At 37.8% G+C, this 15,000-nt stretch overlaps 1 protein-coding gene across 1 annotated transcript; it reads left to right on the forward strand.

Moving 5' to 3' along the window:
• The first annotated feature begins 13,627 nt into the window (after positions 1-13,627).
• On the forward strand, positions 13,628-14,755 carry LOC127660814 (homeobox protein vent1-like). Its single transcript, XM_052151247.1, has 3 exons — positions 13,628-13,892; positions 13,994-14,229; positions 14,478-14,755. Exons 1-3 carry the CDS (start codon positions 13,628-13,630, stop codon positions 14,751-14,753), a joined length of 777 nt encoding a protein of 258 aa, XP_052007207.1. The 3' UTR covers positions 14,754-14,755.
• Positions 14,756-15,000: the final 245 nt, after the last annotated feature.

A 15,000-nucleotide genomic window follows, 5' to 3' on the forward strand; every position in this document is an offset into this window, starting at 1 on the left:
ATAATCTCCATCCCTGAATTGGCTACATCACTCTACTCTCTCCTCTCTGCCAATAGCTAGTGTGTGGTGGGCGTTCTGGCGCACTATGGCTGCCGTCGCATCATGCAGGTGGATGCTGCACACTGGTGGCGGTTGAGGAGATTCCCCCTATACTATGTAAAGCGCTTTGAGTGCCTAGAAAAGCGCTATATAAATATAATGAATTATTATTATTATTATTATCTACCAGCCGTTACGAGTGCATATAAGTGCAAAGAGTGGCAGATACTTTTACAGTCCCACAGACACCCTACACCAACCCCTAACTCTCTTTTACAAAATTAACCAAATCTCTGCGAGGAATCACTTTTATTTATTATTCTAAGAAGTATTATATTAAATATTAAGAGTAGGACAAAAGGCAGGATTCGAACCCAGATCGTCAGTATGACACATATTCACACTGTCGTGACACCCGTGGTCCAACAGACAATCGGAGGGCAAATGAGTGGAAATGAAATGACCCAAATTTGAAGAAACACTTATACGTTGTGTGCATAAAGTGGGGCAGTGGTGGCTCAGTGGTTGAGGCTCAGGGTTACTGACCAGAAGGTTGGGGGTTCAAGCCCCAGCACCACTAAGATGCCACTGTTGGGCCCTTGTGCAAGGCACTTAACTCCAGGTTGCTCCGGGGGTATTGTCCCTGTCATAAGTGCACTGTAAGTCGCTTTGGATAAAAGCATCTGCCAAATGCGTAAATGTAAATGTAAATAAAGTATCTTTTCATGACTGCATTATGCTCATGAGAATTCAACTGAGGGTGAAAATGTGCAAAATTGTTCTGAAAATAATCTCAATCTTAATGTAAAGAAAATTGGTTTTATTTTCTTTATGCAAAACAAATGTCCTTAATTCTTTGTTTTGGGGTGTAAATGTGCTGAAAATATTGTGCAAAAGTCCGAACAACAGGACGAGAGAGACTTTGGTGAATATGTGTCTGTGTTAGGCCGCTATTCTTCATCATCCAGTTGCAAGAGTCTTGTTAATTCTTCTCTGCCTCTGATCACTCTGGAATATCAGATGAGGATAAGAAGTATCAGAGAGGGGACCTGTTATCTGTATAGATGACTGCAACGACCCCTGAGAGGGGAGGTCAAAAGGCAAATATGAGAGTTCAGTTAAGCACCTCACTCTTTGAATGACACCTTGACCCCGTCCTGAACATGTGAGAGATGCTCCTGTCATAGAAGAGTTTTTCTTTGATGGATCCCTGGAGGAAGGAGTTGAAGATCTGGCTATGGGTAACAATCATTTGTTTTCTTTCGGTATCATTGTTGTTTTCTTTTAGTTTCTTTGTTTAGTTATATATATATATATAATTTGGTTTTGTTTTGTTTAGTAGTTTCATTTTTTGTTTAGTATTATTTTGTTTAGTTTTTTGGTTTGTCATTTTTTGTTTCATTTTTCATATCTTTCTTTTGTTGTTGTTTTCATGACTTTTTTTGGTTTTGTTTATTTATTATTTTTTTAGGTTTTTTTTTTATTATTGTTTTGTTTTGTTACATTTTTTGTTAATTTTGTTACGTTTAGTGCTTATTTATTTATTTAAATATTTAGTTTTGTTTGTTTTTAGGTTTGGTTTTTTTTTGTTTGTTTTGTTAAATTTTTTATAATTGTTTTGTTTGTTTTTGTTTCATCATGTTTTGTTTAGCTTTTTTATATCATTTTTTGTTTTTGTCTTGTTGTTTATTTAAAAAAATCTTTTTTTGTTTGCCATTTTGTTTCGTATTGTTTTTTATATAGTTTTTTTGTAGTTGTATTTTTTGTCATTATTCGTTTTCTTTTTTGTTTCATCATGTTTGGTTTTCATTTTTTATATGTTTTTTTTGTCTTGTTTATTTTTGTTTTATTTATTTTTGTTTTTTTTTATTTGAGTTGTTTTGTTAAATTTTTTATTTTGTTTATTTTTTTGTTTGCCATTTTGTTTCCTCTTGTTTTTTATATTGTTTTTTGTTTTGTAGTTTTATTTTTTTGTCATCACTTTTTCATTATTTTATTTTTTTTTCATCGTGTTTGGTTTTGATTTTTTATACCTTTTTGTTGTTATTTTTGTCTTTTTTATTTGTTTATTTTTTTGTTTTTTCTTGTTTGGTTTTTGCTTCTTTTTATTATGTTTTGTTTTTGTTTTGTATTGTTTAAGCTTTTTGTTTAGTTTTATTTAATTTGCACTCACTGCGTTAGTTTGAAAAATGTTTGTTTTATGGTTTTTATCTGTTCTTATAAAACAAATAGTTGCTGATTGAGCCACGTTCAAAAGTGTTGATGTACAGTTTATGCACCTGTGACCCACATCAGTTGATTTCTAAATGAATTGTGTATTCATTACGTCCAACTATTACACGGGTATGAGATCTATTGAAACAAACCATGAAATCTATTTATAAGTGGGCAAAATATAATAAATATGTAATAGTTGTAACTGGAACAGAAAACTGTGTTAAATATGACTTTATCTTGCACTTATGATTTGCCTGTTCTAGCAGAATAAATGTTCAATAATAAACCTCCCGTTTGAGACCTTCTGTCGAGTGAGAACAGAGAAGCAGAAACCGCTGTGTGATCTCATCATTCCTGTCACATGTGAGTGTCAGAAACATGTAACTACAAATCCTGACATGTAACACTTCTCCGTTTCATTCACTTGATCTTAAAATGTGAGTAGTGTTTGTTAAAGGCACCACCACAATGCTAAAGTGACCCATGTGTTTGTAGCACATTGAAACGTGGTTGCTATGGTGTTATTGGTGGTTGCTACGCATTTCTAGGTCAAAGCCATAAGAGTTCACCCTCAAGTCCTCTGTGATATTCTGATCTCTAGATATGTAAAAAAATGTCCAAAAAAATGACTAAAACAGCAATTGCGAGTGGGATGGCCAGGCTTCGGCCCCTAGCTGGGACCCCCTGTCCAATTTGGGTTTATGGAGGGGATAATATTCAGCATAAACATTTTAGATGGATATTTAACAGAGCTAATTCATACTTTTTATTTTAAAATGCAAATATTATTAGAATCAAGCAATATGTTATTGCTTCATATATATAATATTTATTGTTTCATTTTTTGTTTCATCTTGTTTTTTTATGTTTTGTAGTTTTATTTTTTGTTTCATGTTTTGTTTTTCATTTTTGTCTTCATTTCATTTGGTCATAATTTTTTTAATTTTTTTGGTTCTTTTTCGTTTTTATTTTTTGTTTCATCTTGTTTTGTTTTTCTTGTTTTGTTTTGTTTAGATTATTATTTTCGTTTTAAATATTTTGTTTTTATTTTGTGTTTTGTTTTCATTTAACTTTTATTTAGTTTTATTTCATTTGCGCTCACCGCAAAGTTTGAAAAATGTTTCATTTCATGGAATTTTTCTTTAGAGTTTTTAAATGTTGAAACAAATAGTTGCTGATTGAGCCACATTCAAAAGTGTTGATATACAGAATAGGCAAAAATAAAAGCATGGGTGACCTTTTCAAAATCCTTAAAAGACAGGAAAGGCTTTACTTTCGATAAAAGTCTCAAATGGAAAAAAATAGTTTTAAATACTTCGTCAATAAACTACTTTAACTGTTTCTCTGCATCTTAGGTTCTTCCATGTGCCACGGTGACGGTTTGCTTGTCAAGTAAATAAATCACGTTTTCAGAATGTTTTGATATTTTAACCAGAAAAACGAGACAAAAATACATGTATTGAAAATAATTTTTTGCAGTGTGTAAAAATATCTACACATCCATGAAAAAATCTAAAAAAACAATTTTTTTTATAAAAAAATTGTTTTTTTTAGTTTATAAGGTTTATAAGGTTTTGTTTCATCTTGTTTTTTTTGTATTGTTTTTGTTTTGTAGTTTATAAGTTTTTTTTCATCTTTTTCTATATTTTTTTTAATAGCTTTTCGTTGTTTTGTAAAAAAATATTTGTAGTTTTTGTTTCCATTTTGTTTCATCTTGTTTTTTTGTTTTTTGCAGTGTATAAAAATATCTAAACATCCATGAAAAAATCAATAATTTTTTAATTTTTTACAAAATATTAATAACATTTTTTGTTTCATTTTTTAAATATTTGTAATTTAATTTAATTTATTTATTTATTTTTCATCTTGTTTTGATTTTTATATAGTTTTTCGTTGTTTTAGTCTTGTTTTGTTGTTTTGTATAAAAACAGTATTTTGTTTCATCTTGTTTTTTTGTATTGTTTTTGTTTTGGAGTTTTATTTTTTTTTTGTTTCATTTTTTTTTTCATTTCATTTGGTCATAATTATTTCGTTATTTTTGTTTCTTTTTTTCTTTCATTTTTTTCTTTTTACTTTCATCTTGTTACAGATTTTCAAAATAAATTAATAAAATAAAACGTAATAAAAGCAGAATGATGTAAGATTTTAGAGAAATTTAACAAAATATCGTGCTTAAAACAAGAAAAAGCCATTGAGAAAAATAAAGTAATAATAAAATAAAATTTTATACAATTTTGTAAACATTTTCTGAAAACAAGATTAAATCTTATATAATTTTGCTTCCCAATTAAATGTATCTGTGGATCCGCCGACCAAAGGGGGCACTATAACACGAAAAAGGTTTACGCTTAAAACATTAAAGTCTCCGTATACATACTAAGTCAGGCATATGACGTATCATTTCAAAGCTTTTCAGAGATAATCATCCCTTCTGCATTTATGTTACTCAAAATAACAAAATAAGGCCTTAACATATTTTAAAAATAGCACCTCCTAGAGGTAATGTGGTAGAAATCCTTCACATAGCACCTATATGGACAAGTCAGAAATAGAAATACTCAAACCAGCCCGTCTGGCACCAACAATCATGCCACGCACCAAATCACGGAGATCACACTTTTCCCCATTCTGATGGTTGATGTGAACATTAACTGAAGCTCCTGACCCGTATCTGCATGATTTCATGCCCTGCACTGCTGCCACATGACTGGCTGATCCTTGGTGTCAGACTTCTGGGATTTTCACACACAACAGTCTCTAGAATTGACTCCGAATGGTGCCAAAAACAAGAAACATCCAGTGAGCGCCAGTTCTGTGGACGGGAACACCTTGTGTACGAGAGAGGTCAACTGAGAATGGTCAGACTGGTTCGAACTGACAAAGTCTACAGTAACTCAGATAACCACTCTGTACAATGGGAATGCCATTCTGAGATGCAGGTTGGCACTGTTTTGGTGGCACGAGGGGGACCGACACAATATTATGCAGGTGCTTTTAATGTTTTGGCTGATCGGTGTGATACACCTGATGTTATATATATATATATACATATAATAAAATCTGAATCAATTAGATCAGATATCTGGCAAAACAATTAGAATGACAGTAATAATAGCTTTAAACAGATACATTCACACTAAATACAATCAATAAAAGTGGCAAACAAAGCGATGTAGCATTTTGTCATGCTACTCATAGAACAAATCTCGGTTCTAGGAAAGTAAGAAGCATGGCTACTTTTATCTTTTTTTAATATGTATCTGACACTGTATGTGATGTGTGTCACGTGTGGTGGAGCCGCAGAAAGTGTTCTCCATCACAGCGGCTCTTCATGATCTCCCTCTTCGTTTTACCTCTTTATCTTCAGTGTTGTCATTCTCTGATTCAGCTCTAGAGGGAGACACATGATCATTGTCCTGATTTCAAGCAGGTCTTGTTTGTAAAGACATCATTAGTCAAAGGGCTTTGAAGCTCCGCATGTGTCAAATGACTGTTGTACTTCAGCAGCATGTCTCTCAGTATGTTTTATTAATGCAGGAAATGTTTCACGTTCTGAACTCTAGAGCTCATGGAGTGACAGAAATCTGGAAACATCTCGTCAAAAATAATCTCTGTCCACAGGCCTATCCTTAGGGGGCACAGACACTAGGCAATCCGTACCGTGCCCGAGCACGTTTGCCCCCCTATGTCCAGTTCGTTTGACTAGTGTGATTGCTCGGTATGCTGAACTGTGCCTTGGCTTGCTTGAAGAGGCGGGCTTGGGCACGGTTCAGTTGGCTCAGCCGCGGTACGCATCTAGTGTGACATGACATCAATGATGCAAATGGGCAAAGGGATCAGTTTGGTCTACAGCATAGGGGCAGTTACTGAAAATTTGGGCAGATGAGAGTATACAGGAACAACTTGACCTACCTCCCTTTATGTTCTTGTGAGCTCTGTGCAGGGGCGGGGTGGCACAATTTTGGGCACCTTTCTCCCTTTGCGATCTTGCAAGCTGTGCGACAGCAGGGTGGCACAATTTGGGGCACCTTTCTCCCATTGTGATTTTGCAAGCTGTGCGACAGCAGGGTGGCACAATTTGGGGCACCTTTCTCCCATTATGATCTTGTGAGCTGTGCGAGAGCAGGGTGGCACAATTTGGGGCACCTTTCTCCCATTGTGATTTTGCGAGCTGTGCGACAGCAGGGTGGCACAATTTGGGGCACCTTTCTCCCTTTGCGATCTTGCAAGCTGTGTGAGAGCAGGGTGGCACAATTTGGGGCACCTTTCTCCCATTGTGATTTTGCAAGCTGTGCGACAGCAGGGTGGCACAATTTGGGGCACCTTTCTCCCATTGTGATTTTGCAAGCTGTGCGACAGCAGGGTGGCACAATTTGGGGCACCTTTCTCCCATTGCGATTTTGCGAGCTGTGCGACAGCAGGGTGGCACAATTTGGGGCACCTTTCTCCCTTTGCGATCTTGCAAGCTGTGTGAGAGCAGGGTGGCACAATTTGGGGCACCTTTCTCCCATTGTGATTTTGCGAGCTGTGCGACAGCAGGGTGGCACAATTTGGGGCACCTTTCTCCCATCGAGATCTTGCGAGCTCTGTGCAGGGGCGTCGTGGCACAATTTGGGGATCCTATCTCCTATCGCGATCTTGCAAGCTCTGTGCAGGGGTGGCCTGGCAGGTACCCTGTTGTGCCACCCCAGAGAGCGTTGCCGCCCTAGGTGCCTGCCAGGATACGCTACTGATCAAATACGTCCATCCATTGTGTGATCTAACCCTTTCATCTGTATGGGTCAGGTGTGTGTCTTTAGATGCCCCACCACTAGAGGGCAGCAGTCGGTTTGTGAGTGATGTTCTGTGGCAGGACGGCCCGCTGCAGACACTCATCAGATACGCAGACAGTGTCTCCAACTGGGTTTCTGCTGAACTGGTCATCTGTGACTCAATCAAGGTGATCCCTCAGATTTTGTGACTTACAGTGCACTCAAACTATAGATTTTATTACTATTAAAACAAACCCAAAGTGTCATAGAAGCACCACAAAATGACGTGTTTTTTTTATTCATCTCACATTTGCTTTTTAATAATAATAATAATAATAATACACTATCGGTTAGGTTTAGGGAGGTCGTCGGTTTTGTTGATTTAAACTCAATAGAGCATTAACCATATGACCTCATCTGTTTGGGAGAACATTCAACTCGCATTTAGCGCATCAGAACTGCCACAATACATGAATTAACCACTTAAAGGAGCTGTTAGCATGATTAGCCATTCTAGAATTTCCACAAGCTGCGCCGCTGGATAAATCACAACATGCTCCAATGACACTAAATGAGCGTTATTGAGACGACACGGGCAGAGGCACTTGTCAAAAACAGCAGGAGCAAAATAGCGCCCTCAAATGACAGCTGTTATGAACAACATGGCATAAATATGGCATTAAGCCTCAATTATTCCCTGCAAGTACAACACTATGAGAATGCACAAAATGAATGACAGGTTGAAAGCATCAGAGACAGCAGACACATTTCTGTTTGCTGTTTAAAGCCTAGAGCTGTCGTAGAGACCGGTGAGATGTATTACGACACATATTTCCGTAATATCTTTAAATTTAGGAATACACAACATAAGCGATTTGCATTATGACCAGAATTGAATTTACTTTAATAAATAATTTTCAAACATTAAATATAATTATTTAGAGTCTGTGATTATCTTTCAATGGAGTCCACACACAAGATAATCAGATGTATAGATCATTAGATAATCCACATGAAGCACAATGTTACATATGACCACCAGGAGATGGCGCCAAATACACGACACAGACTCAATGATGACTCAAATGACACAGAATGAAACTCATTCTGTGAAATCTCATGACTAAAATCATGTCTGCATGCTATGCAAACCTTTAGTCATTGTTGTGTTTGCATGTGTAATTAGTTCTTATGTACAATTATTATCTTTTATTTGTTTGGAGATGTTTTTGGACACTATGATCAATTATATTTGTAATGTTGTAAGCGAGTTACAGTTGACATGAATGGGATCAAAACAAAAGCATTATTTCAGAGCCACATTATTTACACACAGAGATACATAATGTAAAATAAGAAAAATTATTAAAAAGTAAATATTTAGCTCAATTATTTTAGATTTTTCAGCAGAGAAAAGTAGGCTGAGAGTTTCAGAATTTATCATAATCAATATCATTTAAAAAACCTCAAAAGCTTTCTTTACAATGATACCAAACACTCGACCATCCTTGTTTTCTTTGTCGAGTTATACACCTTTAATTTTGGGTATGCCACTAAAACAGGACATACTAAGTGAAATCTATGTTACTATAATGTTACTGTATTCTGATCTTCTGACTTCAACTTCTGATCGCGCACATACACACTGCAGGAGAGACAGCTGCAGAGGGCAAAGGTCACGGAGAGTCAGATGTGGCGGTAATGACACAGCTGGTCATAATGCATGCTGGTGTGTTGAATCCAGCTCACCAGGTGTACATGTGTGTTATAAGTTTTTGTGTGTGTGTGGGTGTAGCAGATGGTATATGATTAGAAATGCTTTGCTCGGGGACAGGAGCCTGTGCCAGGTTTCCACAGGCTGCTTTTGTAGGCACATTTCGGGCTGGGTATGGGTGCGCCCCAAGGTGGACACACAGCTGGTTGTTGTACATCTGTAGCACAGAGCGCTGAGATTCAGGTCACTTACACACACAACACACACACACACATTTAGATGGGAGAAGTCCATTTATACAGTTTCATTGTTCAGTGCAATGTCTCAAATCATGCGGCTTGTTGATGAGAGGTGGAAATAAAACGTTTTTGTCTGGAGGGTGATGAAAAATGTCTGTAAACTTTCATTAAAACCCCTTAAACTCTGGTGTTTTTTTGGAAAAGACAAAAACTTTGTAAACATGTATTTCTGGTTCTGTTCTCTCTACCTCATTTTGAAAAGTCTCATTTTATTCCACTAGGTGGCAGAAATCACTAAAACAAAGAATATCTCCATCACAATACACAGATGTGAACTGTAGGGGGCGCTCTAACTCATTATACCCCTCACAGATGTGAACTGTAGGGGACACTCTAACTCATTATACCCCTCACAGATGTGAACTGTAGGGGACGCTCTAACACATTATACCCCTCACAGATGTGAACTGTAGGGGACGCTCTAACACATTATACCCCTCACAGATGTGAACTGTAGGGGGCGCTCTAACTCATTATACCCCTCACAGATGTGAACTGTAGGGGACACTCTAACTCATTATACCCCTCACAGATGTGAACTGTAGGGGACACTCTAACTCATTATACCCCTCACAGATGTGAACTGTAGGGGGCGCTCTAACACATTATACCCCTCACAGATGTGAACTGTAGGGGGCTCTAACACATTATACCCCTCACAGATGTGAACTGTAGGTGGCTCTAACACATTATACCCCTCACAGATGTGAACTGTAGGGAGCTCTAACACATTATACCCCTCACAGATGTGAACTGTAGGTGGGCTCTAACACATTTTACCCCTCACAGATGTGAACTGTAGGTGGCGCTCTAACACATTTTACCCCTCACAGATGTGAACTGTAGGGGCACTCTAACACATTTTACCCCTCACAGATGTGAACTGTAGGGGGCCCCCAACACATTTTACCCCTCACAGATGTGCTCGGTCCATAGACATTCAGTCTAATGTTCAGTTCAAGCAACACCCTCATTATTACATTGAATATCTCGGCCTCTGAGTGGACTACAAGCTCAATCTTGGTGTCAGTAGAAAGCTGAGATCCTCCCCTTTGTGATTATAAATAACATTGTATTATCAATAGTCAAAAAAACATATTTATGGCATATTTTTTTCTGGACATGTAAGATATAACATTGGATTATGCAGTCAAGTAAGCATACAGACATGTAAACAATGGCTAATCTTTGAATAAAACTGAAGATATAAAGTTTTTAGCTATTTGGGGCTTACAGCAGCAGTTATCGGAGCATAAAAGAGATGCTTGTATTTGAGGACTTACAGAAATCATATTTCCCTTTGTGATTCTTTTGAAAATCTTTTGAACTGTGTTATTAGGACAACTAAATAAACTGTACAGACACATTTCTGAGAGTGAGAGCTTTCATTTCAGGGGTGCCCACACTTTTTTGTGTGATGATCTACTTTTAAATGACCAACTCAATAAGATCTACCAACTAAAAAAAACACAGTTTCATTTCAAATAAAAAAATGCTTTTTAATAAGAAAAGAACAGAGCGCGAAATTGCGATGCTAATGCCCAGATTATGCAAAACTGTCATTCAGTTGTTTTGCTTAATCCAGGCAGTAGCATCGTATATAAAAATTACTTTTATATAGCTTGATATTAATTAGATTTCACAACGTAGTCTCACTGTCCACATAAGTGGACATCAGTTTTTAGGAGGATATAGAGAAAAGTGTCATACTTCTAAAAACTTGTTAACTTGCTATATGTTAATATATGATTATATATATGCTCATAAATACTAACAATCACCATTTCACTGTTTTAAAGGCATTATCTTCATTTCACTATTATTGTTCAATGGGGTGGGGGCTTGGGTATCTCAGCGAGTATTGATGCAGACTATCACCCCTAGAGTTGCAAGTTTGAATTCAGGGCATGCTGAGTGACTCCAGCCAGGTCTCCTTAGCAACCAAATTGGCCCGGTTGCTAGGGAGGATAGAGTCACATGGGGTAACTTCCTCATGGTCGCTATAATGTGATTTGCTCTCGGTGGGGCGTGTGGTGAGTTGTGCGTGGATGCTGCGCACATGCTACGTCTCCACGGTAATGCACTCAACAAGTCATGTGATGAGATGTGCAGATTGACGGTCTCAGACGAGGAGGCAACTGAGACTCCTCCTCCGACACCCGGATTGAGGCGAGTCACTACGCCACCACGAGGACAGTTGGGTGATACAAATTGGGGAGAAAATCACACACACACACACACACACACACACACACACACACACACACACACACACACACACACACACACACACACACACACACACACACACACACACACACAAAGACTATTATTGTTCGACATGAATCATAAACTATCCCATCCGATGCACAAACATTGCAGAAATATTCCAGGTTCAATACAAGTTCAGTCGACAGCATTTATGTTATAACAGTGATTAACACAAAAATGAATTTCGACTCGTCCCTCCTTTTCTTTAAAAATGTGTGTTCCAGTGAGACACTTACAATGGAAGTCAATGGGGTCAATCCGTAAATGTTCAAACACTCACTGTTTCAAAAGTATAGACACAAGACGTAAACAACACGTGTGCTAACATGATTTTACTGTGAATTCAGCCACACCTGCATGAAGTTAAAGCCAATGTTACAACTCCGTTGCCATGACGATGAAATGTCATCAAATCAAAAACATAGCCTACTATAAAAATGCCAATTTAAATAACTTTACAGCTCAAATAATACACAAGTTTTAACAGAAGAATGAATGCAAATGCTTTTATACATGTATAAGTCTTTAAACCCTCCAAAAATGGACCCCATTGACTTCCATTGTAAGTGTCTCACTGGAACACAGCTTTGTGCTTTTTTTTATTTTTAAGAACATGAATAATGAGTCAAAATTATTTTGTGGTGATCAACATTATACCACAAATGCTGCTGATTGATCTTAACTTGTGTTGAACCCTGTATAGTCCTTTAAGTCTAGTACTGCTGGAAGTCATGAAATCTCCTGATCATTGATAAAGGAAACAGTCAACATTCCCTTATCATCATTGTCCAGCTAAACGATCCATTGAGGGGATCAGTCTCTTATCCAAAGACATTCAAATACAGTCCATGAAACCCCTGATTAACTGCAGACTTCTGAGCCGAAGCTGAGCCGCATTACTGACATTCATCCGAAATTCCGAATACTGAATCAAAGTCTGTTGTTTGTTTGCACGAAACTTCAAATAAAACTGCGATCAATGTGGGTTAAATTCTCCCAAACATGCATCTATTCAGCTAGCTTTAATATAGGTCTGACTACACATTTACACATTAGACGATGTCGCCAAATGTCAATATTAAACATTAAATAACACACATTCCTAAATAAACTAATACGCTTTAAATGCATATGTTATGCCTGATGCACAGGATGAAAGTGCTTTTCAGGTTGGGCAGTGCGTGGAGTCTGTATGGATCAGGCCTTAAGCTCGTCCGGGTGTGAATTTGCATCTCAACTGCAGGTCAATCAAAGTTAATTGTGTTGCTACTGTAATCCGTTTGATCTGGGATGTTTACCAACTGCACCAAACGCTCCTCTTGATGGGACAGTGGCGCCAGAGACTCCGCAGGGCATCGAAGATGTGTGAGGTCCATTTCAACTACACACAGATTGCCATTGTATGTACAGACCGACAAATAAAGCCAAAAAACACAGACAGACATCAGGGCTAAATATATATATAAATACTATTTAAAAAGCCATAAAAAGAAGATATGTGTGATTGCTGGATTTATCATTTTTCAGTCAAAGTAACCTGCACAGAACATGGGTAGCCTAAGACGTTAAAGCACTTAATATAGTTTGTATACAGGCAAAATAAGTTTTGAAAAGTGATACAAAATATTTGACATAAATGCACAAGCCATGTGCAACCTAAATGCACCATACTGGATTAAAAAAGCCTAAATATCTCCTGTTTTAGAGACTGATATTTTTTCAGCCACACAAAAAGGCAAAATAATGCAAATGCATCCATTTAGGCTCAAGCATATGTTGAAACATGTTTAAATATACATGTAAAATGGTTTTATTGGCTGTTGAAGTGTCACCTTTGATGTTTCTGTGAATGCCATTTTCATAAAAATGGCCTGATGTGTTTCATTTGCAATGAATCTCCTTGTTTAGAGGCAGAATCCTGAATGCATACGTGAAGTAAATCGCCATGCTTAGGGTCCGACATATTGTATATCACATAGGCTACATGTTCAGTGTCTTGGTTTTACGTTTCTGGCCATTGAAGTTACAACAATGCTATTTTCAACATAAATGCGCCATTCTGTATCCAGTTGTTCTGACACCATCTTTGTTTGGAGAGGATGCAGACAGCTGGATGAGCCAGAGGTTCTCACAGACAAGCCGGCGCCAGGCTTTCACACAGTCACAGGATATGTAAAGACCTCAATAACGAGCCATTAGGCCTAATGATTGAGAAACGATCAGGCGTTAACTCTTCCATGCATATGTTAATGAAGTCCTGGGACGGGCTATATATTGGGAGACCTGACAAACCAGTCTTTGATTGCACTCGGATAAGATACACGTCCTCAGCAGTCATGGTGAAGAACTTTTCTGTGGACTGGCTCGCCCAGAGCTTTCATGATTCTACTTCTAGAGAGGTTCTGGAGCCAGAGGGGAAGCCATGCAGACCTCATGTTCCTTGTTTGGTTCAACCGAGGCCTCCAACATTTTACGACAAGTTTTACTTGCAACCAAAACCAAAGATCTCCAAAGCTGAGCAGAAACCAGATGCCACCATCGTGCCCAAGCAGAATGAAGTGACCACCCCAACTGCGCCCAGAAACTGTTCATCTCCAAGCTGTAAGTAGGCCATCTGTGGCCATTGTTCTACGACATGAAACCATTTAATTTCTGGATAGAAAGTTTGAACCCTGTTTTGACTCTTGATCTCATATGTTCAGTTTCAGAGAATAGCGGCGAGTACTCGTCGGGTTATGAGAGCGAAGCGGCCGCGTCTGAATGCGCATCTGTTGAAGATGGACCTGAGATGGAACAGGAAGGTGTCCAGCGCAGAATCAGAACCAAATTCACACCTGAACAGATCGACAAGCTGGAGAAGATCTTCAACAAGCATAAATACCTGGACGCGGGAGAACGAGTCAAAACCGCCATGAAGCTCAATCTATCTGAAACACAGGTGAGAACTCACACCTTTACCTCTCTCTATCTCTCTCTCTCTCTATATATATATATGAGGGTGGGTAAATATATTATATATATAAGCTATATAGCTTATTATCCAAATAATCGATAATACATAGATTACCGCTTTTATCCAAAGCTGCTTCCGATGTAAAATCGAGGGCATGTTTCATGCTGTTTTATGTGACGAAAAATGGTATAAAATGGTGCATCTTTTAAGAATGTATTTCTTGGATTTTTCAGGTCAGAACATGGTTCCAGAACCGTCGCATGAAGCTGAAACGCGAAGTGCAAGAGATGCGCGCCGATTATCTTTGTCCAGCTCTACATCCGGTACTCTTGCCGCACATCCACCCGGTTCAGTTCCACTTCTACGACCGACACGGGCTCAGCGGACCTTTGATGCATCAGATGCCACCTCAACAGATGCCCAGCGCTCAGCACATGATGCCACATCAACAAGTTCTTCCTCATCATCATCACCATCATCATCACATCACGATGCAACATTACTACTGAAGACTCCCACCCAAAGTCAAAGACTCCTTCCATTAAAACACTTATAGGTTATCAACGTTCTGTGTGCAATATTGTAAAGATCAGCTTTGATGTAAAAATGTTTAATGAAAAAGAAGAGTTTATTTATTGTGATAATTAAAGTATTTTTTATGCCGAAATGTTGCTTGCTTGTAATTCGCTCTTGTTTAAAGTGTTCATAGTTTATTCACGATAATATTAAATGAAGTAAATGTTGAACATTTCAGCT

Source organism: Xyrauchen texanus, chromosome 20 (assembly GCF_025860055.1).
Source record: "Xyrauchen texanus isolate HMW12.3.18 chromosome 20, RBS_HiC_50CHRs, whole genome shotgun sequence".
In the NCBI taxonomy this organism is placed as follows: domain Eukaryota; kingdom Metazoa; phylum Chordata; class Actinopteri; order Cypriniformes; family Catostomidae; genus Xyrauchen; species Xyrauchen texanus.

Bases quoted from the DNA above. Each gene is read 5' to 3' on its own strand.
- LOC127660814 (XM_052151247.1), top strand. From the start codon at position 13,628: ATGGTGAAGAACTTTTCTGTGGACTGGCTCGCCCAGAGCTTTCATGAT. The intron at 13,893-13,993 runs GTAAGTAGGCCA...TCATATGTTCAG, and splicing joins AAACTGTTCATCTCCAAGCT to TTTCAGAGAATAGCGGCGAG. The intron at 14,230-14,477 runs GTGAGAACTCAC...TGGATTTTTCAG, and splicing joins TCAATCTATCTGAAACACAG to GTCAGAACATGGTTCCAGAA.